The sequence below is a fragment of the Ambystoma mexicanum genome, chromosome 5p, assembly GCF_040938575.1.
Source record: "Ambystoma mexicanum isolate Mex_15411 chromosome 5p, UKY_AmexF1_1, whole genome shotgun sequence".
Lineage (NCBI taxonomy): Eukaryota > Metazoa > Chordata > Amphibia > Caudata > Ambystomatidae > Ambystoma > Ambystoma mexicanum.
Genome location: NC_090930.1, coordinates 646,573,029 through 646,600,356, shown reverse-complemented (window position 1 = coordinate 646,600,356; position 27,328 = coordinate 646,573,029). Strand labels below are relative to the sequence as shown.

Sequence of the window (27,328 nt, the reverse complement as noted above, 5' to 3'; positions counted from 1 at the left end):
TCTAAAAACATTAAAACTGTCACTAAACACGACAATCAAGCTAAAGCTTTTGTCAAAAGACTATCTATACCTGCGGCTATTACGATTGCAGCCGCAAAACAAGTTGCAAAAAAATATTCTATGCAGTCTTTAAACCGTAAAGAGGGGCCTCGGCATGATCCAGTAGAACACAGTCCTTTAAACAATTTAATTAACTTAGCAACTAGTGCATCTAAAATTCCCACTATATCTCAAACAGCAGACGTCTCTCTTATTCAAACAGATACGTTAAAACATCAATATGAGAAAGACACGCGTTTAAAGGAACTAAGACAAGCTATTGATGATTACATGTTAGCAAAGTCTGCTCCGAAAAAACTAGTTTTTGCACCTTTGCAGTCCTTGTCCGCTCCAGAATCCTCTCTCGCTTTGTCACAGTTTCCCTGCCCAGCCTCACAAACAGCTGACAAGACCTTTGTCCCTCAGATTACATCTCAGATAGGCTCAATATCTTCTTTTCAGGAAGCATGTCAAAGTGACAACCTTGTTCCAACAACTCAAAGCAGTTCTTCACTATCTGCCCAGGTGGTGACAAACACTATTGAGAGCAAGCTTGAACTCACAAAGCACATTGAAGAAATAATTCACAGCTCACTGAACAGGTTTTATCAAAATGCTGATTCTGCAAGACATAGTCTCTCTAGTGCTTCAGTGCAAACTTCCAAAGTTGGTCCATCTTTTCAAAAAGACAAACTCAAGTCAGTACAAAATCGAGTCAAACGTCCGGCGATACATGCTCTAATGCTCACTTGTAAGCCTTGTCCAGCTAAACAGTACAACTTAAATCGAGCTTCTATTCTTGCTATTTTTAGCGAAATTCCCGAATTAGACGATATTGGCTCTATAGATATTGAGCTTGTTGAGTTTATTAATCAGAATAATGTTTCATCTGTAAATCTTGGATAAACTCGCGTATTGTGATAAACTTAATAATGGCTGTTAAACAACCAGACTTGGGGTTTGTACTGCACTCTATGGTTGATTCATCGTACATGACTGAGGTTTCTACTGGTCCACAAATAGTAAACAAAACTCAGTCTGTCATCTCACAAAAATGCACATGTAATTCCCAGAAGATCCAATGTTAGCTCTGTAAGGTCACAACCCTTTTACTGTCTTTTATTAGCTGGAATACAAGAGGTCATGTACATCTGTTAAATAACAACAATGCACAGTTATTGGGGCGTGATGTCATAATGCTTCAAGAAACTTGGCTTATGACAACCCCCTCGTGGAATAATTATGATGTGCTATTAAATCCGGCAAAAAAGGGTTGTAGTGGGCGTCCTACATCTGGACTCCTTACTGTAGTAAAGCAATCGTGGATGTTAAAACTTGAATCATGGTATACACCGAATATTTTTCTACAAATGTCAAAAATTTCAACTTGTAATTTTTCTTGTGCTTTGATTAATGTATACTGGAATCCCTTTGGAATCTCCGAAAATGACTTTCGCATCTCTGTCACTAAGGCCTTAGATATAGTTTTGCTTGAAGGTACGATTGATTGTGTTTTATTGGCGGGTGATTTAAATTTGCATTGTTTAGGACCTCAATGTAATTCTGAAAGTCATCGCTTACAAAAATGGAAGAGCTTGACTCAATCTCGAAATTTGTTCATGCTAAATGGTTCTTTCTTACAAGATATACCTCCCAAAATAACTTGGCATCATGGTCAAAGTAATGGCATAATTGACTACATTTATGTAAATGCATGCCTTTTTAACAAGATAACAGCTTTTGAAATAATTGACTCGGAAGCCAGTGATCATAACATTTTAAGTATGATCTGTACGTTAAATACCTTCAGAAAAAACTCACAACTTCCAAACCCAATAGGTGTTCTAAATGTTAATTCAGCCAGAAATAGACTGAAATGGTCACAAAAATCCCTCATAGCCTTTAAAGATCATCTTCAGGCTAAATTGGAAAAACAAAAAGGGAGACCTTTGAAGGATGACGTAGCCTATCATGACTTAATGCAAGTGTTTCAACAAAACTCAGTTTTACATACTCAGAAAGAAAAACCCCATCTTCATTTGCCTGACCTTGAAATTAGAGCCAAAAAGGCCTCCATGCGGGCAGAAAAGAGAGCTGCCAATAAATTACCATTAGCTGTGCGCACCTCAATTTCTAAACAAATCAGAACTAAGTATAGAAATTGGATTAGGGGTGCAAAGGCGAAACTATATCAATTTGATGGCTACTCAATGTTAAAAGCTCTAGCTGGCAAAAATTTAGCTCAATCTTGGAACATCATAAATCATGTGACAGCGGGACACCAGGTGGCTGTGCAAGCAAATGATGTAACAGAAACCATGTGGATAAATCATTATTCAACGTTATTTACTGATACCTCCTCTGTCTTAAGATCAAATCATTTAAAAACATTACCGAAATATCATCTAGTCTTTGACAGAGAGGATATACTACATCATATCAAACAAGCAAGTAATTCTAGAGCCCCTGGCCCTGATGGCCTAGCTAACATGCATCTTAAACAACATCCGGAAATCTGGACGGACATTTTATTTCTCCTGTTTGAGCATATTAATGTCTCCCAGAAAATCCCGTCTTCATGGAAGCAAGCAATCATCATTCCAATTTATAAAAAGGGAAGCCAAGCAAATCCCTTTAGCTATCGGCCCATTTCACTTTTAGATGTTCCAGGTAAAATTTATTCACGCTTAATTTTGCGAGACCTGAAAACATGGTCCTTAACCTGTGCTAAAATGGACCCTTTTCAATCAGGCTTTGTTTCAGGTCTCGGTACCTTGCCAAACATGATTTCGTTGAACATGTTGAAGCCACAATATGCAGCTCGCAACCAATGTTTATATTTTGCTTTTATTGATTTTCGGCATGCTTTTGATTCAATTAATCGTAATTTATTATTTAACAAGTTACACGCACTTGGTTGTCCTTCAACATTATTGTCTTTAATCATTCTTTTACACTCTGAAACCACTATGCGAGTGAGACTTTCGTTTGAAGGGTCTTTGTCTGCATCATTTGTTACATCTTTGGGACTGAAACAAGGCTGTATCTTGGCCTCCTTCTTGTTTAACTTTTTTATTCTTGATTTGGGTAATGCCTTTCTCCAAACAATGTCAGATGCCCCGGAATTAGGCCACCAGCGTATACCATGGTTATTATACGCTGATGACCTGGTCCTAATATCACAAACTCCGATGGGTCTCCAAAACATGTTATCGGCTCTTGCAGATTATGCCGCAAAAAACATCTTAGCGATAAACTTGGAAAAATCGCAAGTCATGATATGCACTCCGAAGGGAAAAGTCCCGGTTCGGAACTTTGTCTGGAAACTGCATTATGAATCGTTGCATATAGTTTCCGAGTACAAATATTTGGGTTTGTTTATTCAAAACACTATTAGAGACCCCAAGTATATGGAAATGTTACAAACAAAATTAATGTCTCTACTATCGCAAGCAAAAATTCTTGTCTATAGATATGGCAAATTTACCTTAAAGCATATATTTATGTTCTATGAACAGAAAGTGATTCCGAGTCTATTATATGCTACTGAATCAAAACTCTATTTGAATGATCTAGTATGGGACAAGTTGGAAGCTGTTTTTTGGAAAAGGGTATTACGCCTACCAAACTGTGTACCTATGCCAATCTTACATTATGAACTGGGTTTTAATTCTTTGGCAAGCAGAGTGAAATGGAAAATGTGTGCCTTTTTCCGCAAATGTCTCTTAGGTCTTACAAATAATAACATCTTGAATACAGTGGCCCATTATTTGATCTTGGCTGAGCAAACTTTCCCAATTTCATGGCGTAGTTATGTTTTTAAAATTCTTGAAGAGGCTAGCATCTCTCTACAGATGCTATTGAACAATCCAATGAGTGCTAAAAAGAAATTTTATCAATGGACTTGGATTCAAAACTATGAAGCATGTACAAACTATAAAGACTTTGATATTAGAATTCATTGTATTAAGAAATTGGGTCAAGTTGCAAATTATCTAGTAAAATGCCCATCAGCAAAAATTAGACAACAATTTTTACGTATAAGGCTAAACTTATGGCCCACTAGAGATCAGTTATTCAGGCGACAACATTTTTCTGGTAAAATGTATAACTGTCGTCATTGTGAAAATGATATGATTAGAGAAACTTTACAGCACGTAGTGGTAACATGTCCAAATTTGAAAAATATTAGAAACAAGTATTTTTCTAATTTATTAAATTTGTATACAGAAAGAAATGAAATTGAAACGTGGAGCATCCTATTAAATAGTCCCAGGTTTGCCGTCATAAAAGCAATAGTACAATATCTAGAAAAAATGTTGCCACCTGAAATAGTGTGACTAGCAGTTTGAGGCTCTTTGGGTCTTTTATCATCTCGTCTTGATTATTATTTTTCATGTTCTTTTATGCTGACAAAGTTCATTTTAAATTTTATTGTTTGCTGTTTTACTGTGATTATGAAGTTTTTATCTTTTTTTGAAAAGTTGATTGATTTCAGCTATATCAAAATAAAAAATAAAAAAAATAAAAAAAAATAGTGACTTCCAGGCTTCTTGGGATAACTTATATGTTTATTACAAGTACTTAAGTCACAGTTACATGAAGTTATATACATAAGTGGACAGGGCATTACACTGGCTCCCATCACCCAGGCTGGGGAGCTCTAACTCTAACTGACTGGGTGTGGAATCCTTGGGTAAACATTCTGACATTCACAAGGCAACACTCCACATGACATCACCAGCTTTCACATGCAGAGACAAGCACATCACAACACATCTCCTTCCTTTACTGATAAACATTACAAACACACTCAGGGACGATATAACACATCTCCTTCCTTTACTGATTCACACTGCACCGACACAGATACATCAAATAGACACAACATATCTCCCTTCTTCTCAAACGTCAACACACACGGACAAACACACCACAGCATATTCTGAACATGCACAATATGCGTATGCATTAAGTTTGTGTTACCAACTGAGTTTTGCAACAGATTAAGGATTGACAAGCATGGGAGGTGCACAAGAAGTTTGTGTGTGGATATATGCGTGCAGGAAGTTAGGTTAAAAGCTGAAATGCATTAGATTTAACGCCTTTGAGGAATTTTAGGTTGAAAAGGACTCATTTGGACATTCTGAACATGCACAATAGGCGTAGATGTGTGCGAGTCAGTAGCAGGGTGTGAGAGAGGTTAGAGTAACCTTTTAGGGATTGCAGGGTAGGCTGCCGCACAACATGGACATGTAGGAATTAATGTGCATATTTCTTTGTTACGCCATAAGGGATGTTTATGCAAATGTTATAAAGTGACTTCCAGGCTTCTTGGGATTACTTATATGTTTACTACAAGTACTTAAGTCACAGTTACATGAAGTTATATACATAATTGGACAGGACATTACACTGTCTCCCATCTCCCAGGCTGGGGAGCTCTAACTCTAACTGGCTGGGTGTGGAATCCTTGGGTAAACCTTCCGACATTCACAAGGCAACACTCCACATGACATCACCAGCTTTCACATGCAGAGACAAGCACATCACAACAATAATACTATTAGACACAACTCCAATGACTTACAGAAGCTAGTGAGCTGTGTTGAAAATGACTCAGTATGGAATACTTGAACAATGATTGACACAAAGTCTGCCATCTTGACTTGTAAAGACACTGATAAAATAGTCAAGAATCCAGCCATGTAACCAAATTAGATACCTAGGACATAGCTAGGACATACAATCCTGGCTGGTAAGACCTCCTCTAACTTGATAAAGAGAATTACAGTGAAGTTACTGCTATTCTTGGCCCATCTAGGGAAAGAAATTAATGATATTGTATAACATATTGAGCTTTGCACTGACTCCTTGCTCTTACCTGCTTTGCTTTGCTGCCCCTTCTGCAAACCTTCTACTTCCTTGCTGTATCTCAGTGGGGGTTCTTTGTTGATTAACAGTGGGATGTTATATCACACCCCCAAGTTTTGGACAGGATTGAACCCCTTGAGGTTGACTTGTACTGCTGCTCGCTAAAATACCAGGAAGGAAAAAAGCAACATATAAGTTGAGTAGCAAAGCATCATCATGTAATAAAATTGCTGATGTTGGGGGCTTGGATAATTGTTCTGTTGGGAGCTCAGATAAAAATTCTGTTGGGCACACCATGAAAGATGAGAACAAAGTGGGAAATAAAATGGCATCTTACTTCCCAGTGTCCCCGGATAATATCGGCAAGCCTCAGGAGAAAGAGAGGGAAGTACAGCCGGATGTAATTGCCAAGGACAGTTTCAAGTCTATGCTCATTTACAATAACTCCCTCCTGAATCTATGTTATTCGTTACAGAAGGAGAGTATTAATGTAATGGCATCAGCAACAGTTTGAACTATGGGGAAGCATGCCACGATGACAGGTGCTGTAGAAGAGGTGGGGTTGTCCAGCACAGGGCTAGTTGATACCCTTGACCTGTTTAAGGAGCAAGAAGAAGATGCTTTGGCTGAGGCTACAGTGATTAGTGCTGCTGCTAGTGGTATCCGTATGGAAACCATGTAGTTTGCCCTGAACATACTATTAAAGCTGTGTGGAAAGATACATGAGACAGTGATGGGCCATAAACATATGTTTAGCAGTATTTAAGAGCATCTACTTCAGACTGGAATGTATCAAATCATTGCCCCAATAACCCAAATGGAGGGCCCACAGGATAATGTGGCGATTGATGAGAAGGTTGCCATCAAAGATATGCAGGAAAGGCTCAAATCGCATGTAAGGTAAGATTTGGAGTCAACTAAATTGGATACTGCACAGATTAGCAGAGAGAAGCAAGAGCATGATGAGATCTATATGACGGGAAGAGAGCGGTGCAGGCTGGAAAGGCTAAGGGCCCGATTTATGGAATTATTTGCACTGAAAATTGGGAACTTGCATGCCAAACTGCGTGCAAAATACTGTTTGTCGATTCATGGAATCCAATGCCTGGGATTTTCCTGGGATTTGCATGGATTCCATGGCAGCCCGGCAGGCCCCTGTCAGCGGCTTAGTGCCTTCCATGAGACACCATGCAGAGTGTGGGCGTGGCTTGCACAGAAGATTGGGAAGGGGGCAGAACACATAAAAGGGGAAGAACATGCAAAAAAGTGGACATTACGAGGGTCGGGCAAAGGGCAGCTTTTGTATTTAGCACACTCTTGTGATGTCTGAAATTAGTGGAGGACCCTTATATTTATCATTGCAATAAGAATTGAATAAGACGGCATTAGGACCCGTTTTATGTATTTTATTTTATGGAAGGACATTTGATCATCTATTAAATGCCTTATATTTGTGTGCCTTGAAATATCTGAAAATAAGAGACTACTCTTACAATTTCGTTTGAGAATGCTGCTGAGAGTGTGACTCGATGAATGATCTAGAGTCTGTGACATAACTGTTATCTTGAGAAATATCATATTGAACTTCAAATAAAAATTATGCCTGTCTTCACCTATTTGTATGTCCCTTGTAAAATTAATAATATTTAGATGTTTGTTATAGCTGTGTCTGAATCAAATAATAGACAAACATGCTATTTACCAACTTCAAGCACTGCAGGATGAATGTAAGTTTGCTGCCTACCCAATTCAGATTTGGCCATGAAACAAAACAAAAACCACCCCTTGAGGAGTTTGCAGTGATTATTTGCAGTGATTAAGCAATATGCTGCCATCTTGATTTCAGCCACAATTTGGGATCATCTCATCTACTTGCAAAAGCTAAACAGGAAAAAGGATTTTATCGGTGGTAACCAGATATTCCACACAATCAGTCATAACTGATGAGAATATGAAACCTTTGTTTGAGTCATAGTTAAGGACTCATGAGGTCAACGGGGATGTTATTTCACACCAGTCTTTTTCAACGTACACAAGAAGCTCACACAACTTAGATACATGCACATGTCTATGCTCATAGATTTCTATGAAGACAACTAAGAATAATACCACTTTCTGGAAGTGTGCTCAGCTCAGAGTCAAGCACTTGCAAAAAAGGCTGTACGGATGGAGGTGTGATTTAAATAATGTAAAGTGCATGGTCTTGTATAGCACCCTTCTGCCACTACTGGTGTTCTCCCTGCGCATGGCTCTGTAAGAAAAAAGGGGGCTATATGGGTCATTAATGGGACAGTGGGAGAGGCAGATGTATAAACAGTGGTCCTGATAGGCACATGATTGCATTCTATGGGTTTGGTGGAGAAACCTGCAAAGTATAGTATCCATAGGGAAAAAACAAAGCTCTGCTGCAATGCAGTGCTTTGGGACTGGTTAGCCGCTGATATGAGAGAGTGTGATAGAGCTAAAGAGGAGAGCTTAGTCATGGGTCAGAATAGTAATCATAGTAAAATACCGGTACCGGTAAACCCTTACCGCCTACCGTGTAATGAGGCCCAATGATTCTAGGGTATAACTCTCCATAGCAGACATAGTTAGAAAATCAGCTTTTTAGTGCTAAGCTCTGTGGTTAGTTGTCCTAAAGTGTTCAAAAAGTACTCTAAAGTGTATACTCAATACAAATCCCACCGCTGTACACCAGTGTTAGGCAGAAACCTGTGCAGTTCCCTCTGGGACCACTGCAAAAGATTTAAGACTACAGGTGTTTGGCAGTAAACCCACTTGGGAGCAGGCTGTACCACACAGATTCACTTGGTAGCTTTGGCTGAGCAGTCAGACTTCCCTCAAGAAGAGTTAGGCAGTATACAGAGTATTCACAATAGGTCAAAAGAACACAGTAGAACAAGTAAACACTGACCAGAGTTTGGTGTAAAAGAGATATAATTATTTATTTAAAACCACATCTAGAAAAACACACAGGCACTAATAGTAAGCAATTCATAAACACGGTCACTAAAAGATATACACTCCCTTAGAAGAATATTAGACAAGTCTTAAGTAAAGTCCCACTTATTTTCAGACCGCTGTCTCAACGCAGATGGCACTCTAATAATTCATTTTAAAAGGGAGAGAAAAGCAGAGTATAATGTGAAACAGATCCCAACACATTCATAAGAACAAAACAAGAGAGGAAGGCAAGTAAAACCTTGAAGTTAGAGTTCAGAAGGCCGGATCCACTTTAAGAGGATCAGAACAAAATGTGTCCAAGGTCACACGGTTGAAGTGCAAAAGAGTCTTGCAAAGGTTCAAAAAGAGTTGGACCAAAAGAAAGGGACCAGTTAGAAGGTCAAGGCGGCCAACCCAGTCCAGAAGGTTAAGGGATTATTATTACCTTGTAGCATTCTTTAGAAAGGGAGGCCTGGCGGACACGTTATCTTAAAGTGGTGAGAATACTCCAGCGGGGGCAGTTGCTCCTGGCTTAGGATGCAAGCCAGTGCTTCGTCCGGGGGAAGAGAGGATCTCGTCGGGGAGGAAGACAGGAGTCTGTTGCACTGCCAGGGAAGAAACCAGCCACAGAGTTCTCAGGTAAAAGGAGCGATCCTTTTATTCGCGGTCCAGTGGTCAGTGGCTATCCGGTTGCCGGGGTGCTTGGCACAGGCAATCCGACCACAAGACGTCCTGGGATGCGAAGAAAAGAAGGTAAACTGGTTGTGCCCACCAGTCAGGGGAAGAAGCCTCTCCAGCCGGGAGATCTTCTCTGTCGCCGGGAAGTGGTGAGTCGATCCCGTAGGGCTCCACCGGTGGTGTCGTTGTGGTAGGTTGGCTCAGCTTCTCCCTCGTCGGATTCTCAGGTCCTGTGGCGACATCTGAAGTTCCTGTCCCCAAAGCCCTGCTTTTATGCAGCACACCCCCATTCACTCAGCCTAGCTGTCAATCAAACATGCTAAGTGGTGAGCCGGCCGGCTCACCACTTGGGCCAATCACACAAGGGTGCGACTTGAGTTACCAAGGTAACTCAGTCCAGGGTGCCTAAACCCCCTCCCACACCCCCTGTGATACCCAGACAGAGTGGCACCACTTTTGGAGGCTTCTGTGGAGAAGCCTGCGAAAAAGTGGAACAAAGGGCTCGACTTGGGTTGGAGTCACAGAAGAGAACACAAACACCATTTTAGAATCGAGTCCTGGCAAAAAATACCAACCGGCGAATTAATATTAAATAAATAAACCAGCAGTATGTTCGAGGCTATGAGAATTAAATAATTAAGGTTGGTAGCCTCGAACAATGGGAAAATCCAATAGGGATATATTCGCGGTCGAATATAAAAAGTAGTATCCACTGCCACCAGCCAAAACTCGATCAGGGGGGATGGAGACGTGCCCCCTTGACTAACAGACCCCGGGGCAATCGAATTGCCTCGACCAGTACGTCCACAATATGATGATTTGTACTGGTTTCTGTTTATAATTTGAGACTAGTAAAGCCAATGGTGACTTTACATGCCCTGGGAGACAGCAGTCAGCCCCAAGGTATGGAGTCTATGGTGGGGTGTCACTATGACACCCCTGTGTTACTGCACGGAGGGTGCTGTGTAACATACATAGGAAAATCACATGAGACCCTATGGAGTAAAGGACCCCATAGCCCATTAAACACAACAACAGTCAAAGGAACACCATAAATCATGTCCAAGAGTGGGAGAAAAAGAGTCTCACTCTTGGCAGGAGAAAAAAACAAACTCCAGAAATCCAGCAAAGCTGCTGGGGGACTCACTAGGTTAGGAAATTCAGCCTAAAGAGAGAATGCTCCCTAACACCCAGCATCCAAGTCAGTTTTGGTTTAGGGGTCTGGAGCAACATATGGCAATTCCCTTTTGTAATCACCCATTGTTCTCCTTTCAACATTTTGACAAAAACTAGTTATGTATCACAACTCCCTAATTTTACTAGCAACTGCCATAATAAACATATTTTCTGATTCAGCTAATCATTGAGAATTGGGTAAGCTGACCACCAAGTCCATACCATGTAGCACGGCCAACGGGCACCTTTCTGCCATTTCCATAAAAAGCACAACAGTTATTAAGCGTATCCCTAATTTCATTTTCCACCCGCTCACCAACTCTCACATTTGGAACATGTTCAGATTAGTGAGAAACCTAGTTTAACTCTCCATTACAGTTCCCTTAGTTACAGGTAGAAGAACTTTAAATCCCCAAAATCGCCTGGAAATTACATTAAAAAAAATGGTGCATAGATGAAATCCATCTGCCTTATGATGGCTGAGAAAAAGGCCTACATGGTAATAGTCCTTTTAAATTAATTGTGAATCTTCATGTGGACAAACGGGCCTCCTCCTGACTTCCGGCCATTTGTTTTCACTGGGTCAGACCGTGTCCAGAGGTTTTTTTCATCAGTCTCCTTTGTGTTGCAAGCTTGTTCTTTGAAGTGGGTGGCCCCATTTTCACACATATTAGTCATGCTCCAGCCAAGGGTAACTTTTCTTGAAGTCAATTCTTTCAGATACAGCAGGTCTGGAGAACACTACATTTTGAAATCTTTAGCAGGACATTTTATTGCAATTAGTAATTAAATGGGAGATGTGATATCCAGGTTGGGAGTGGGATAACTCCTTGTGAAGTTTTGCTCACAGCCAGGGAAAGAGTCTGCCTGGGGCTGACACTTTCCATGAAGCCAAAGTGGCTTTTCAAAATGTCACAGGAGTTTTGTTGGTGAAACATAATATATATTGCTTTTTGTCAACCCACACATCTTGTTCTGTTTTCTGGCATGTTCCTGTGAGCAGTGATACTTTTTTTTTACTTTTAAAAACTGTTTTTATTTGCACACACCTGTGCAGGCCGTTTTTGTTTTCAATGTTTAAAAATCCTGTTTCCCATGTGATAGGGATATTTGATTTCTCCGTATTTTGTAAATTACATGGCTGTTTATCCATTGGTAATGACGGGTAGGCCCCTTTCCACATGGCTCTTTAATTTTACTTGAAAAACAAAAACAATGCTGTTTTCATTTCAGTGTTTAAAATCTTGCTATTCATGTGAAAGGGACTTCTGTTTGGGGCCTTTAAATGCACCCCACAGCTAGTCATGTGGCAGCCTTCTGTGGGGGGTTTGTGTGTGTAGTATAATGTGCAAGGAGATCTTATCAGTGAGTTGGTTAGTCAGGGAAATGGGAGTGTAAGCCTTACAAGCTAAAACAACATGCAACCCTGCACTCCTAAACTGGCCATTTGCAGTTTCCTTTTCTCTGGCTCACAATGCCAACTAGTGATCCCCTCTCTCACTCTCCGAACTGTCTCTCTATCGCAAATAAATATATTCTATCCCATGAGGAATATAAACAAGCATCGGTGAGTTGGTAAATGAGGAAAAATGGGCAGTCTGTGAACTCCAGACATTACTATGATCTACCTGTTGAGGATTATCGGAGGGAAACACTTTTGGTTCAGAAGAAGGGCTGCTTGAAATGTAAGGGCTGTGGTCACACATTTCACCATCATGATTATGTTGATGAGAGATACCTCAAGCCTCACTCCAACATGCTTACGTCCTGTGCTCTGTGGCTTGCTGACATATTTGCCAGTCGAGGGCAGGGCCCATTGAGACAGGGAAGGCTTTTGTCAGGCATTCATCAGGCGTTGGATAGGGCATGGGCCAGAATCCCTTTTTCTGGTTTCTCCCAGATGTGTACCCTGCTGTCTCCCACAAGCCCAAACTTCATACACAAAGTATAAAAAAGAAATACAACCCCTCATTCCCAATAGCCATAACTCACCAGATTTTGATCCAGCATAAGGACTTCAGTATCAGAGGGATGTGCCAAATCTGTAGGGACTTCTTCATTATGAAAACAAGGAGCGGAAAAAGATAAATACTGTAGCGTGAATTCCTCAAAAATGTGGAGCATTGTGGCCTTAAAAGGCCATTAGGAGTGCAGCGGCTGCAGGATGGCGAAGAGCAGTATGTGAGCATGAAGGCAGCAGAGTTACGCCACATTGTCCCTAAACTGTGCATCTGTTGTGCCTTCTATGAACACAAGAGCATAGTTAGCAACATGATCCATTCCAATCTGTAGGTGCTTATCCAGTCCTGTTTGTTTTTTGCATTCTGGGACTTGTAGTTGTGCTTTTCCCATTATAAAACTCAAACTACAAGTCCCAGAATCCAAGAAAATCATGTCTGGTTAAGCTACAGATTGGAATGGATCATGTTGGCAACTATGCAATAGCAATGCCATGTCCTGCCTCTGTCTCATGATATACCAGCTGAGAAATGTAAAGAGGGGATGTGCTTTACAAAGAGGAAACTTGGAATATCCTGTACATTGAGCACTTTATCTAATATATATCATTTAAAGAAAAATACCATATTAATTGTTCCGCAGTCTGGCTTTAGGTCAGGAATCTTTGCCCTTATGATTCCAAGCACTTGACATCATATCCTTTATAAAAATGAGAAGTTGTGCTGAGGGTTATGCCCAAACCCCCAATAATTAGCTTCAGCAATTCCAAGATTCTGCTGGACACCCAATAAGTGTTGGAAATGTCCAGAGTTATTCATGGAAAAGGCTAGAAATCTCAGTCAATCTGTCCTCATCAATGCTTGCCCTGCAATACCCTGAATCTCAGGCAGACTAAAGAAATAAAACAACCACTATCTGTGTTGTTTTCAGAAAAGAATAGATAACAACTATCTATTTATGCAACTCCTGACTAAGGTTTCCGCCGAGCATAGAGATCACCATTCGAGAAACAGGGGGTTATGTAAGGGTGATAGCTCACATCTTTTATCAGTCACTTACATCAGACATTGCCAATGACAAAATGGAAATTAAACTATAAAGAAGAGATGATCGTTTATCCCTCTGTGGCACCCGTATTATTGTGAAAGTCGCTTTTCCAAGAAAAACAAAATATAAATGCTGCAGGGTTAGAGTCTTCTAAGCTGGCATTTCCTTCCCGTTATGTTAGCCACTGAGGAGCATATTCAGTGTAGCCTTTAGTAACCGACGAAACATAAAGAAGTACCACGCCATTTTCCTGGCCCCAAGCCACATTAAGCACGGCGCTACTGCGACAGATTATCTGAACTTTACCCTTCTGCAAAAAGAATGCAGTACCTGAGGTTAGCATCTGTGTTGATGCTTGTATAATAATGAAGTGAAAATACAGGTGTTGACCAAATCCGTATTATTTAAAATGTTTCAGGCAAACTATGTTTGGTGCATAATTGTGTTTTTTGATTGTATATTGTTTAAAAACGTGTTAACCTTAACAATGTATACACAATTTAAGATTCATACACAGAATAAAAAATACCTTCCAATTAACTTACACAATTAGTTACCAGATCCGTCATCAAAGAATAATACAATAGATTTCGGCGATTATCCCAATTACTGTTATTAGTCTGAAACTCCCCTTTCAAAAAGAATACTATTCAATAATTAGAATTCAGTAATTAAAAATCAATTTCCGTTAGAGCCAGTGCCCTACAAAATCTAATAACACCTAAAGCCATTGGCGTCGGACCTTAAACAAATATTTCACTTTCCACAAACCCCAAATTATAAACATGCTGATAATATAAAAAAAACAAATGAATGTCGTTATCACATTTCTCATGTATGTTGTGCAACAATCATTGTACAAAAAACAGTCTGATACATGTTTGCTGTACTGCAGCTGTGTTTAGATAATTCCTTTTGGGATGAAACCTGGTTGCTCCATTCCCATTTGCCCAATTTTTAGCACAGTACACAAGTTCGATAATCTGGCCCCTGGCATCTGCGCCGGTCATGGGTGTGTGCCAAAGTCTGAGAAGTATGCTCAGAAAGGTTCCTGTAACCCATAGTCTTATTACTGGGTGGAAATAGCGGGTTCTCGGGTGATGTCAACCTGGATAAATGCACCGGTACAAGACATCATTACAAAACTGCAAAGCCTGAAGAACCAAGCTGCCAGGATGTGCCTAGTCCTCACGAAACACAACCAAATTCCACTATCCCAGAAATTACATCTCTTGATCCCTATACAATCCAGGGTCATTGTCACCATAGGTCAAAAATGCGGCCAAGCAGATTGTCCTCTTTCTTCTCATCCGTTAATATGTTTATAAAACGCCATTGCAGCTTGTTTAGCTTAGCCTGCTTTCATTTACTAATGTGATTTACCAAAACAGCACCACAGGAACATATACAAGACTTGAATTAAAACCTGAAATCATAACGTTCACCTTTTAAACCACAGTGCAACCATATCTCATTATCCCAGCGGCAACATAGGCATTGAACACACGCTTTGTGAAATATGCAACGCTGTCACATGGTGTTCATCAACGTTACAGCGGATGACTGCTCCTGTCTATTCATGCAGTGTTTACCTGGCCCCACTACTATATCCAGTGGCACTGTATTTATAGAGAACTCATCCTGTTTCTTATATATATATATGTTTTTCAGTTTGTTTTGTTTTGTCCTTTGTCTATGTCCTTTTTTTTTTTTTTATTACACACTCATAAACCGACTTGGCATTGCCATCATCCTTGTGTTATTATTGTACAGGCACCCTTCTGGGTAATGTCCCCATCATTTGTAAACGTGCTTTTGTACGTCATTTCTGACCGAAAGTGACATCCATGTTCTTCAAATATAAACATCTATACAAAACATAGCTGACTAGCACATTGCTCATCTCAGACATGCCAACCCTCCCGATTTAGGTGGGAGACTCCTGATTTTGAAGTGAAAAATATTGGTATTTTTCACGTTCTCCCGCCTAAAATAATTCTAACCCCAATGCATGCCTATGGGGAAATTAATTTCTCCCGAATTCTCTCGTGAAATCTCCCTCCTAGGTGCCTCAGAATGTTGGCATGTATGTCATCTACATATCTACACAGTAAATAGCAATTCCTTGGGCGCATGCAAAACAGGTGCTGGTGTTCTTTTTTTAAAAACGTGTGGTTGAATTGTAAAAGTATGCTACGCCTTTAGCAAAATGGAGAGCTGGTGTTTACCTTGACAAGCCATTTTAAATGGAAACCCCAATGTTCTTGGAACACCTTTGCATGAACAAGCAAACAGGCCGTTTTCTGCTATGCAGCCTGTCTCTAGAACAAGTCAGCGATGCAGATTCGACTGGCCCTCTCCACCATATACTTCAGTAGGAATTAAAGTCCATGCTCGTGCCGCTTCCCCGACCCCCATATCCCTATTTGTGTGCATCCCTTATATAATGCAGTCTGTTGCTTTCCAGCTAGGTTTGCACTTTATATAATGCATTCATACATGCATGCATGCACCAGGCAGATTGTTACAAAGCAACTAGAAAGTGGATAGCACATTCAAATTGCACAATGCTCATAAGAGCACAAAAGTGTGCGTTGCTGGTTGCAACACTCTAACTGTGAAGACGTGTGTTGCTGCGTGTGTGGATGTGAGGAGGCACATTGCATGCGTATGCACACGTATTTACTGAGAAAAAGGTTTAAGTAATATTGCCAAGTTACAGCAGTGAAGCAAAACCAAACCGAAAAGCACTCCGACTCGAAATTAGATTACTTAATTAACCTTTTGACTTTCCTCCACACCAATGCAAACTCCCGTTTTCCTGCTAATGCATTTTAATGGTCTGCAAACAAATGTGGTTTAAAATAATCAGCTACATTTCATGCTTTCCGGAGAGATTATAAACTAATTTTGATTCCCTAAAATGTTTTTTTATTTATAGGCTGGTTTTAAGTGCCGTGTCGGATTATTTTGCTGCGATGTTTACCAATGATGTGCGGGAAGCAAAACAAGAGGAGATTAAAATGGAAGGTGTGGACCCAGATGCGCTTAAAGCTTTGGTGCACTACGCGTACACAGGTAAAGAGCTTTTTACCGTAAACACTGTTGTCCAAGTACAGACCTTGTTATCGTGCAGTATGTTGATTTTGTTCGTGCGTTGAAAGTATAGTATTAGTCAAACGTTTGCTGTAAGCGGTCAATTTCTAGAAACAGTTTATTATTGCATTTTTATTCTAAAGTGTATTTTGTTATGTTTTTATGTCGGTTTTCTGGCTTTATTTTTATTGTTTTTTATCTTTGTCAATTTTTTGTTTTGTTTATTTGTGATTTGTTTTGACACAATGTAAACTTTTTCACAAGACAAATGTAAAAACAATACAACAAAAACAAAATATTCTGCATTTCCCTGTCAAATTGATTGTTCAGGCTGTAAAAATATGCTGCCTGTACAGTGTCACCAGAAATAGTTACATTGTAATCAGATATTCACATTACATTACAAACTCACTGATCCCAAACTGGAAACAGGAACACGATCCAGGGTCAGCAAGGTACCCCCAAACTCACTTAAGAAGTGGATCAAAGGAGTAAAATGTTTCCCAGAGATGTCAACAGGACCATGTGACAAGGCAAAACTTGTTTTGGGGTAAAAGGCAAGTAACAGTTAAACTGCACAGGTGCAGGTTTAGCAGCAAGCATGCCCAGGGCTGACCCAAGAAGACCCCCATGAAGAGCTCCACGGGCAGGTTTGAGAGCAGCAGCACCAGGAGAACATGTAGGCGAAGGAATGAGCCCCAATTGAAACCCATTGGGAAATGCAGTTGAGAGCGTCCTGCAAAAAGGCTCTGCACCTTAGGGTTAGTATCGTAAATAACCCACCATGCCTGGCCACAGAGTTACGTACTCAGGCTGTTGGTTCCTGAAACGGTGGTTCCAGGAAGGCAAAACAACCCAGTGAGTAGATTACTTTCTTTCCAGGTACAGTTCCGAGGATCTGAGCAGCTAGGTACTTGGACCCAGACCAACAGTGACCCAGACATTGGAAAAAAGAACAAGAGCCTTTCCTAGGAGAAGGATCCACAAACAAGTAGCAAAAGCAGCTCTGAGGATAACTCTGTAAAGGTGAGAAAATCTGGCAAAGCCGGTTCTTATCTATATTAAACAAAAAAGGAGGGAAGCCCAGAAACAGAAATGGTTCCATAATGAAGAATATGGTTGGGCCGGGGCAGAATGATCCTGAAGTGAAGATAAGGAATGGTATGGGGGTTCTGCCCCCTTCCTGATGACATCAGTGACCTACACCAAGGCATGACACACATGGCCGAAATACTGGAAGCTTGCAGTAAAAGAGCCTGAGGGCAGTTCCAGCAAGAGAGGCCTAAGCCAGCATATGAGTAGGCAAGGAAGAAGATTGATGAGGCTCAGAAAGGATACCCAATAGTCATAAATCCAAACTACAGGAAACCTTCAGTAGAATTTCCTCAGACCACCAATTAATAGAACAGTGATCCAAAACAAGTCAGCTTGGCAGTGATGCGTGGAATCTCAGTCCAGTGGGAAAATCCAGATTATGCAAACCCCCTGCCAACATCACTGGCAGATGATGGCCAGGCTTGGCTGTATTGGAATGATGGGGTAGACTTGATTGAAAATATTTGACCTAATGGAGATGTGACCGAATCCTACCCTAACGTTTACCCTTACTCCACACCCCAACTATTATGCAGTACACATATACAACATTACCTACCATTTTCGGTCAAATTCATTTGGTTAAATCAATGGTATTGGAATTGCTGTGTGCCCCATACTAATGCTCCCTGGTGCCATGCAAAAACGCTAATGCAGTGTTGCCAAAGGTTGCAACAAATGTGTACTGAAATCCTTTATTAAAGAGCGAGTGTCCCATGGTAAAACAAATCCACTTTTAGACAATCTCTGTGCTCATTTAAAGGGGTAATTATTATGAGAGACAACCAATGGTCACATCAAGACTAATGGTATGTGGGAGTACCAAGGGATACTTCACACCAACAGAGATTAGGAAACTAGCTGACTGAAAGGCAAGGACGCCGCACACTCATCCCTCTGCCAAGTTGATATGTTTCAGCTCAGGTCAAGGTGAGAGGGCCTGGTTGGCAGGGAAACAGGTGATTCTACAATTGTTCTTTCCCACTTAGGCAACATAGGATTACCATTCATCCAGTGTGTAGGTTTGTAATGAAACCATGATTCTAATGGCTCTATTGGAGGTACCACTCTTAACACTCAATGGTTGCAAGTGATGGGAATGTTCCACTATTGGTACTTCAGTAAAAGTTTCTTTTTGATGTTACAAAGAATAATTGTGCGTCTTGTTCCCATCGGAATACCCCTCTTGTTATTAATAGCAGGTTATTGGTGTGCTATGTTGGTAAGCTGGCCTGCAATAATAAAAAAACATCCACTGATTATCCCTGGTTACCGCAGGTGTCGGCCAGTCCATAACAGCTCTCCATTCTTGGCAATCATTTCAGGTATTTGTGGAGGTAGCAGAAAACCCAGATACACCATAGTGTATACCTAGAATTAACATTTACTGAGCTGTGCATTAAAACACATATTTATAAGTTATCATTCATGTGAACTATAGCTCAGATGTTCAGGTACCCCTAGGGATGTCATCAATCAAGTATGGAAATTCAGCTGGGGTTATTCATAGATCAAAGGCTGTCACTTGATGTTAAAATGATCCCAGAAAGATTTGGAATGCCACCTTGCACCTTTAGGACTCTCAGATCCTAACCAAATGCACAATTTCAATCAGATATAAATAACTGTAATTGTCTGTGGTAAGTGGTCTAGGAAAAGTGGTGTAAGAGGTACAGGGTATCAAGTATATATGAATATGCGATTATTCTATTAAGGACAGTCAACAGTACACCGTTCTGTTGTGTACAAATATCAATGGCAAAACTGGAAATCACTTAGAAAGGCAGATAGAATAATTGATCAATTCCTTCAAATGTGCTCACGTAGCAATTTCATTATTGCCTCTGAGCACCTCTGATTTTGACATAATATGACAAATGAATTATAATTAGGATAGAAAAGTTCCCACTTTCACCGTAACAAAATCAATTATGCATTTCTGGTGTTCAGCAGGGGCCCATTCCCCTTTTCTGTAACTCCTATTTGACATTCTAAGGGGCTGTGGGGTGCATTTAAGGCCCGAAACAGAAATTCTCTCTCATTGAAACATCGCATTTTAACCCTGTCCCAAAAACGGCTGTGCTTTGCTTTCCCTGTCACATGAGTGGCAAGCATTGGAATACTGCAACCAAAAACGGCCCTGCATCGTTTTATTTCACCTGAATGACAAGAAGTGTGCACTGCATCCTAAAAACAGCCCTGTGTAGTTTTGTTTAACCTAAATGACATGAAGTTATGCAATGCATTCAAAAACGGCCCTGTGTTTGCTTGTGTTTCATCTGAATGACAAAAAGTATGCATTACATCCATAAATGGCCATTGTTTTACTTTCAATTCACATGAGGAGCAAGGATTTCAACATTTCAACCCGACATGGTTTTTGCTTTCCATTTTGTTTGAACAGCAGCTCTTAAAACACGGCAAACAGAAAAATAATGGCTTGCACATGTGTAATCAAAAGGAAATGACTTTTAAAAAGCCACCAGGAAAGGATAGCTCTGCTCGCACAGATATAGAAGGGAAAAATGCTCTAGGGATGGGATTGACTAAGCAATGTACATTATGTTTTCAACCAGAAGACTTAAATCACCTTGGAAGAGGCTCAGAATACGGGAAAAAAACTGTTTTTGGGCTTAGGCAGGATATTTCTCAATTAAAAGCCCTGTTCTCCACTGAAAGTCACACCTACTAGTGAATCAGACTGCAATGACAAATGATGTTACTGAGGGTGTTATAATTCCCTGCTCTGCCAGACCTGAAGGCAGGGGCTCAGAGAGTTCAAGGAAAGCAAGTGTGGCTAAAAACTTGACTGGGAGGTGTGAGTTCCTCCTCCAGCCACCCCCAAGGACAAACTGATAACGTCAAAGGGGACAATAAAAATCTCTGGTACCGGCTGTGGGGTTAAAGCACCCCTCCCACAAAAGGGGACAAATATTCCAAATTGACATTAAAGGACTGAGTTGATTTTTAGGCATTTATGTAACAATTAGAATGAAAAATAATGTTATATGCAGGTGTTTTTTTTTTAGAACTGTAGTGCATTTTCCTAGGACTTTGGGGACTGAAATGCCAGTTAAGACTAGTTTCTGGCTGCTCAGAAGATGTGACCCTTATGAGATTTGGTGGAAAGATGGAAAGTGAAATTATGAACATGTTTGATCATTTGTGGTAACAGTTATACATTTTATGAAAATAACAAAAATGTGCCAAAGGGCCATGCTACCTCGTTCAGAGTTGGCGATCAGCTTACCTAATTCCCTATGACCCACTCAAACCGCATATCTAATGCATATGTCAGGGGTTAGTAGAAATATGAAGTAAAGGAACATAACTGGGTTATGTCAAAAAGTGGCCAAGAGAACAAAGAATAGTAATAAAATGTAAACAGACAGATGGTGCTCTCTTTCCTTGGACCAGTCATGCCAGGGGGCAGAGAGAGGAATGGTAAACTGTCCTATCTGAGGGGTTGTGGTAATTCTAGAGTACTCCCCCTAGATTATGAAGTGAGTGATGTCATTTGGGCGATATAAGGGGGGGCTGTACTAGGTCAGACAAACACACAAAAATCCAGGGAGACAGGAGAAGGAGGATGGAGTGGAGAACTCTGATCCATACCCTCTCTGATCCATAAGGGGGGCTGTACTAAGTCAGCCAAACACACAAAAATCCAGGGAGACAGGAGAATGCGGATGGAGTGGAGAACTCTGATCCATACCATCTTTGAGAGTGCAGAGATCAGATCCCTTTCCTAGCTGTCCAGAGTGTCCTGAGGTCCAGCTGGCATTCCAGAATCTCAAACCAAGGCTTACTTTGTAAGTAGTAAATAACCCCAGCCCTAAATTGCATAAGCCCTTCCTTTATATAGCATTGCACCCATTGAAAACCCCATTGAAAACCCCACACTGCTAGTGTAATTCAGTCACCTTCCCATAGAAGAATCTGTGTTTAGCCTGTGTATGTTAGCATATTCCTCTGATAAACCTCTCAATGTCTGTATTAATCCTTAGCATATCCTTAAGTAAATCAATTAATTCCCCCATTGAAATTAACGGTACAAGTTGGTTAAAATTCTACATTAACTCCATTGTTCTTTGTGTCTTTCTTTAATAATTCTAGCCATTAAAGTATTGCCTCAAAAGAATTACTCTCTTCGTAATAGAATACCAAATTTGCCTGTGCATTGTGTGCATTACCAGAAAAATTCCTATTTGCAGCTGTCCTATTAAAACTCCAAACCATAGTCTCATTGAGAGCAATCCCTTTTTACCTACAAGTCTATCTGTTATATGTCTCTGTCCGTGTCAATGAAAACCGATATTCCTGTTCTGAGCTATACCCTTTCAGTGAGCTGCCTGTCATTGTAAATCCTGCGTAAAAACAAATTTCCATTGCCGTTTGTATTTCTCATTTTGCCTTTGCTATCTCGCTAAAACCAATTTTTCTAATTCATTTCTATGTTGCCCTGGTGTGCTGAATAGTAGTCTCAAAGCTTCCCTATCTCCGCAAGTGTAGCAACACGAATTTCCTTTCTTTCTTTCCCATAGACGGTGTGAGTAAAAATCCAAATTTTATTCTGCCATTTTGCGCCAAAAACGGGTTTTCACTTTCTTTGTTGGCTTCCCATCCTGGGGTGGTGGGCTTTACTAAAAATACAATTTTCTCTCTCTATCCGTACTCTATTACCACTGCCTTCCATATAAAGGAATCAAGTTAGCAAATGTCTCGGGGTTCAGTGTTCCAGGGAGGGTGCTAAACCATTGATGTTATCTGTTTCTAAAATTGGTGCAATTATGTACCGCAACATTAGTGGCTATAAAATTGTTTGATGTTCCTTTTTCATTCAATAATACATTAATAAATATATATTGATACACACCAGCCTGATTCCTGGTCCATTATGACACAGTGTTTGTGGAGGTTGGGTGTGAGACGGGTTGGAGGCCTACTCAAACAGAAAAGAACCTGTGGTTTATTAAAAATAAAAAGTGCTTTACTGTATGCCATATATGTTGTTGGGGAAGGAGTCTCTGGCTGGAGTGTGCCGTGTAATAAAACCCGTGACAGGACTCTCAGCATTTAAACATTAATGATTTGTTGAGAAATCCAACTGTCCTCTTGTGGTGCAGACAGTGGCCATGGACTAAACTGTTTGTAATTGCCGATTATTTTCAGAATTATAACATTTGTCTTAAAGCTGCCACAATTGGTGTGCCACAATCAAATTGAACGGTTCCGTTAATGATTGCTATTTACACAATCTAGTATTAATTCACAGGCATAAAACTTTTTCAACCTGCTGGCGAGATTAGTACTCTTGGTAGCTATTTTCCTTTCAGGTTTCCTCTTTGATAGACTAGGCAACTCCAGTTCTCATAAATGTCTATGTTGCAGCAATTGCTTGTGGCCCTAGATTAATTTAAGTATATGCTAGTGTCTGGAATCAGAGATGGATCTGACTGGTTAACTATTATCATAAGAATCCATGATTGCCTGATATGGCAGAGTTAATTAAGTCAGACAATTATAGTTTTGTGGCAATAAGTATTTGCCCACTCAGAGATCACTTATCATCTCATATCAGGATTTGTAAGTAATATTCTTAGATGTTCACCTTCTTTCCAACTATGAAATGCTAAACGTGACCAATGGCCAATTATCTGGGTGGGTGATTAGATAGCATTGGGTAACAATGTAAGAATTGTGTGTAAATCCAAACTTTGGTTAAGGCATGAGTGCCATAAGAGGCTATACAAAGACAGTTAAGTGAACTGTTCCTGTAGTAAAACGGTTCTTGACATCTACACTGTTCTTGCCTGAGGCTGATTGACCTCATCATCCAATGCTTTATTTTCAATTTTTGATTCAGAGGGACCTTTTCCTCTCTCAATACTGAAATCTCAATTTCTAGCATATGGATCATTGTGACTAAAACACCTCAATAAAAGAATTTGTGTTCAAACTGCTCTGCCAAAAATGCACGATTGGCTAATTATTCTGGTACGTCTTTGAACAACTACTGGTATAGCACGATGCACACAAGTTAAATCTCCCATGCTTTGGTGTCCCAGATTACCAGAGGAACATTTCAGAATGAAAGATTATTAGGAAGGCGCTTGAGAGAGTATAAAAACAGGCACACACAAGGGAGGCGACTATGTTAAGATGACGTTTTATTTCAATTACCAGCTAGTAACAATAAAGTGAAACCTGACTTTCTTATTTTGCTCTCAGTTTGTTAATGAGTGGACTGTCTTGGAACTTCTCTTGAAAGGCAAGGAGACACTGTGCTAGGTATTCAATTATAATTCTTAGAAGGAGTCTACTGTGATGTTTACTGCTGTTTTATTTCTGTTTGGATTCAATGTTAAGTTGTCTTGAAATGAAATTCCAGTTTGAGTAATGATGTGTCGCTCAACAATTACATTTCACCAAAGGTTATCAAACATGCGCCCTCAGATCCTGGCACTCAGCTATTGAGGACACTTGGATTGTGGGCATTATCTCCTGGTATATGCCCATGTTAGGAGCAGTTTGATTGCCCACCTCAGCTTCCCCCGACCCTGATTCCTTCCTACCTACTTAGTTCCCAAGATCCACCAGCCGCCTCCCTTGCTAAATTAGATGTACCTACCTGTCACCCTAACTACCTCCCCTCATCAACTCTCCCACTCTCTATGAGAATCATAGAAATGCATGATACCCTCCAGAGTGTCTATTTGCAATTTCTATATGGTGGTCATAATTATTTTGGGTGGGACAATATGGGTTGGCTGTTCTGCGTGGCTATGTACTGCACATTTTGTCACAAATTAAATATCCCTGAGCACTCTCAACAATGTGTTGGATTTCTTATAGACTGAATGATGAGATTGGTGGGCTTTACAAGGTGGTAATGCCCATCTGCCCTCCTTAACCTTGGTGTTGGCCCCTTACCACTTTTCCTGGCCTGCTAATCTCATCACTATAGCTCAGTGGTATTTTAGAAACAAAAGGATTCCTAATGTTGCAGTGTATATCTTTCACAAGAACTCTTCCTAGACTATTTGCCTTTCGAGAAATCTCATTTTTGCCATCGATGCCATTATTTCATCTAGCTGTTTATTTTATTTTTCGTTTATTGGTTACCTGCAATGCCCTAGATGCTTGCATTTGCCTTGTCTGAATTACAACAGAGAAAGAGGAGGATGGGAAGCAGGTGCAGTGGAAAGGTTATTACCGAGGAAGAAGGAGTGGAAGTGGGTGAAACCAGATGCCTAAATATTGTGAACAAACAAGAGACATCTTTCTCAAATCAACATTAAGTCCTTCTCAGTTTGTTAATGAGTGGGCTGTCTTAGAACTTCTCTTGCAAGACAAGGAAACAATGTGCTAGGTAATCGATTCTAATTCCTAGGAGTCTACCGTGATGTTTATTGTTGTTTTTTTTGTTTGTTTGGATGCAATGATAAGTTGTTCTGAACTGATTTTCCAGTTTGAGTAATGATATGTCGCTCAACGATTACATTTCACCAAAGGTTATCAAAAATTTGCCCTCGGCTCCTTTCACTCACCTATTGAGGACACTTGGATTGTGGGTATTCTCCTGTATATGCCAATGTTCAGAGCAGTTTGATTGGGCAATAATAGGTCTGAATATACAGGTGTGTGCTACTTATGTTAGCACAACGTATACATAGAGATAAGAAAATAGCTCCCCCTAATATTTATAATGGTCATTCAATTTCATCAAAATTATTTTTTTTCACAAGTTCTTTTTTGTAGTTCTAATGTAAAAATAAACACGAAATCGAGTGGTTGAGTAATTTAACTTATTTTTCTCTACTTTTAAAGACATTGAGCCTCATTACGAGTCACCCGGTATGGAAATAACGGTGGCGGTATACCCGCCGCTACCATTGTTTCCATACCAGGTGATCTCGAGTGCTGCAGGCGGGAGGTGTCATTTCCGCCAGGTCTGACCTGGCGGGTTTAACACCACCTGCCTGCAGGCGGACATGGAAACAACGGCACCATCACGATATGGTGCCGGTGTTTCCACTTTCCCATTCCCATTGAGTCCCATGGGACTCAATGGGAATGGGGATTTACCGAATTCCGCCTCCGGAATTCCTGGGTCACCGGGATCGTAATGCCCCGGTAATTCCGGGAATCACGGATGAGGATTGGTATTACGAGTCCGGCGGTAACCTGCCGGAATTTCAGGCATGGTTACCGGCAGACTCGTAATGAGGCCCATTGTCTAGTGAGTAAATACGCTGTGTCTGTCAGGGTTTAGCTCGATCTGTCACCGAGTGATGTGTTCTCTACTTCAAGCAAGCATTTGAGTGTCGAACTGCAACGGAATGCTACTTATTAAATATGTCATTTTTTAATGACCTGGCTTCCCCCGTGGAATTATCCGTCTGTAGGAGAAGGCAGTGTTCTTGACTGATCATTTCAAAAAGATAAAAGCCATGCCTTTAGGACATTATAGTCGAAAGTAAAGAGACACAGACAATCCAATTATTGCTGAAAGAGGAGAAACGTTCAAGTTTCTCTGTGGTCCTTTTCATTAAACAGTGCACATATATTCATGTGCCAGCACAAAAGGAGAACGCTGACTTTGGTTTGATTAATGATCTGTGAGTTGCCTTTTTGATCCTGCATTTACAATGGATCTTTGAAAGTTATAACGACAAAGAAGCTTATGCGGAAGGTAGGCATTATGTTGCCTGGCCCTCATTGTAAGTTAATTGATGCTGGCCTATATCATAAGAATCAGAGCACCAATTGTATACAAATTCATAAGCATCAGTAACACATTTATACAGCGCTCCCTGGAAGAATCAAAAATTAACATAAAAAAGCATGGATGTATACATCCCCCTTGAGAATTTCAGCTATAAAAACGACATACATCTGTTGATTACATATTCCTTTGCATTAATTCTTTTAAATGATTGAGCTATTTCTGGTACGGCAGAGTGCCATTCTTCATTTGGCAGCCGGCATTAAAATAATATCTCAGAACTGTTGCTTAACTGTTTGTTTCTGTTCGCTCAAGATAATTGGACAATTTGTACTTTATAAGGAAAATGTCTCAGGCACAAGTAAATAGCGGCTTTTGTTTAATCCAAAGATGTGCTTTGAATGATTCTAATTATACTTTATCTCTGTTTGAATGCCATCTCAGCCTACTCTGGTATGTTGCTGCCATCAGGTCAGCTAGATAAAATGCAGCATCATTCACTGAACTGCCATGGTCTGTGACTGCTATAGTCATTGCATGAAATAGATTAATAGGGGCTGGAATGGACACATTTTACTGGGGTAAACCCCTCTTCGTGCATCTTATCACAGGGTCCAATAAAAAATGTGACATGACGGTGACAGCTGCACAAAGGAACAGCTTGCTCCATCAATCATTTCGAGAAACATTGTA

At 40.4% G+C, this 27,328-nt stretch overlaps 1 protein-coding gene across 2 annotated transcripts in view; it reads left to right on the top strand.

Moving 5' to 3' along the window:
• Window positions 1–27,328, top strand: part of KLHL4 (kelch like family member 4) — a 1,128,728-nt gene that overhangs the window by 666,610 nt on the left and 434,790 nt on the right. For both annotated transcript variants that reach the window (XM_069612999.1, XM_069613000.1), the window contains exon 3: window positions 16,658–16,794. In XM_069612999.1, coding sequence (XP_069469100.1) covers window positions 16,658–16,794 — 137 coding nt within the window. The remainder of the gene's footprint in view (window positions 1–16,657; window positions 16,795–27,328) is intronic.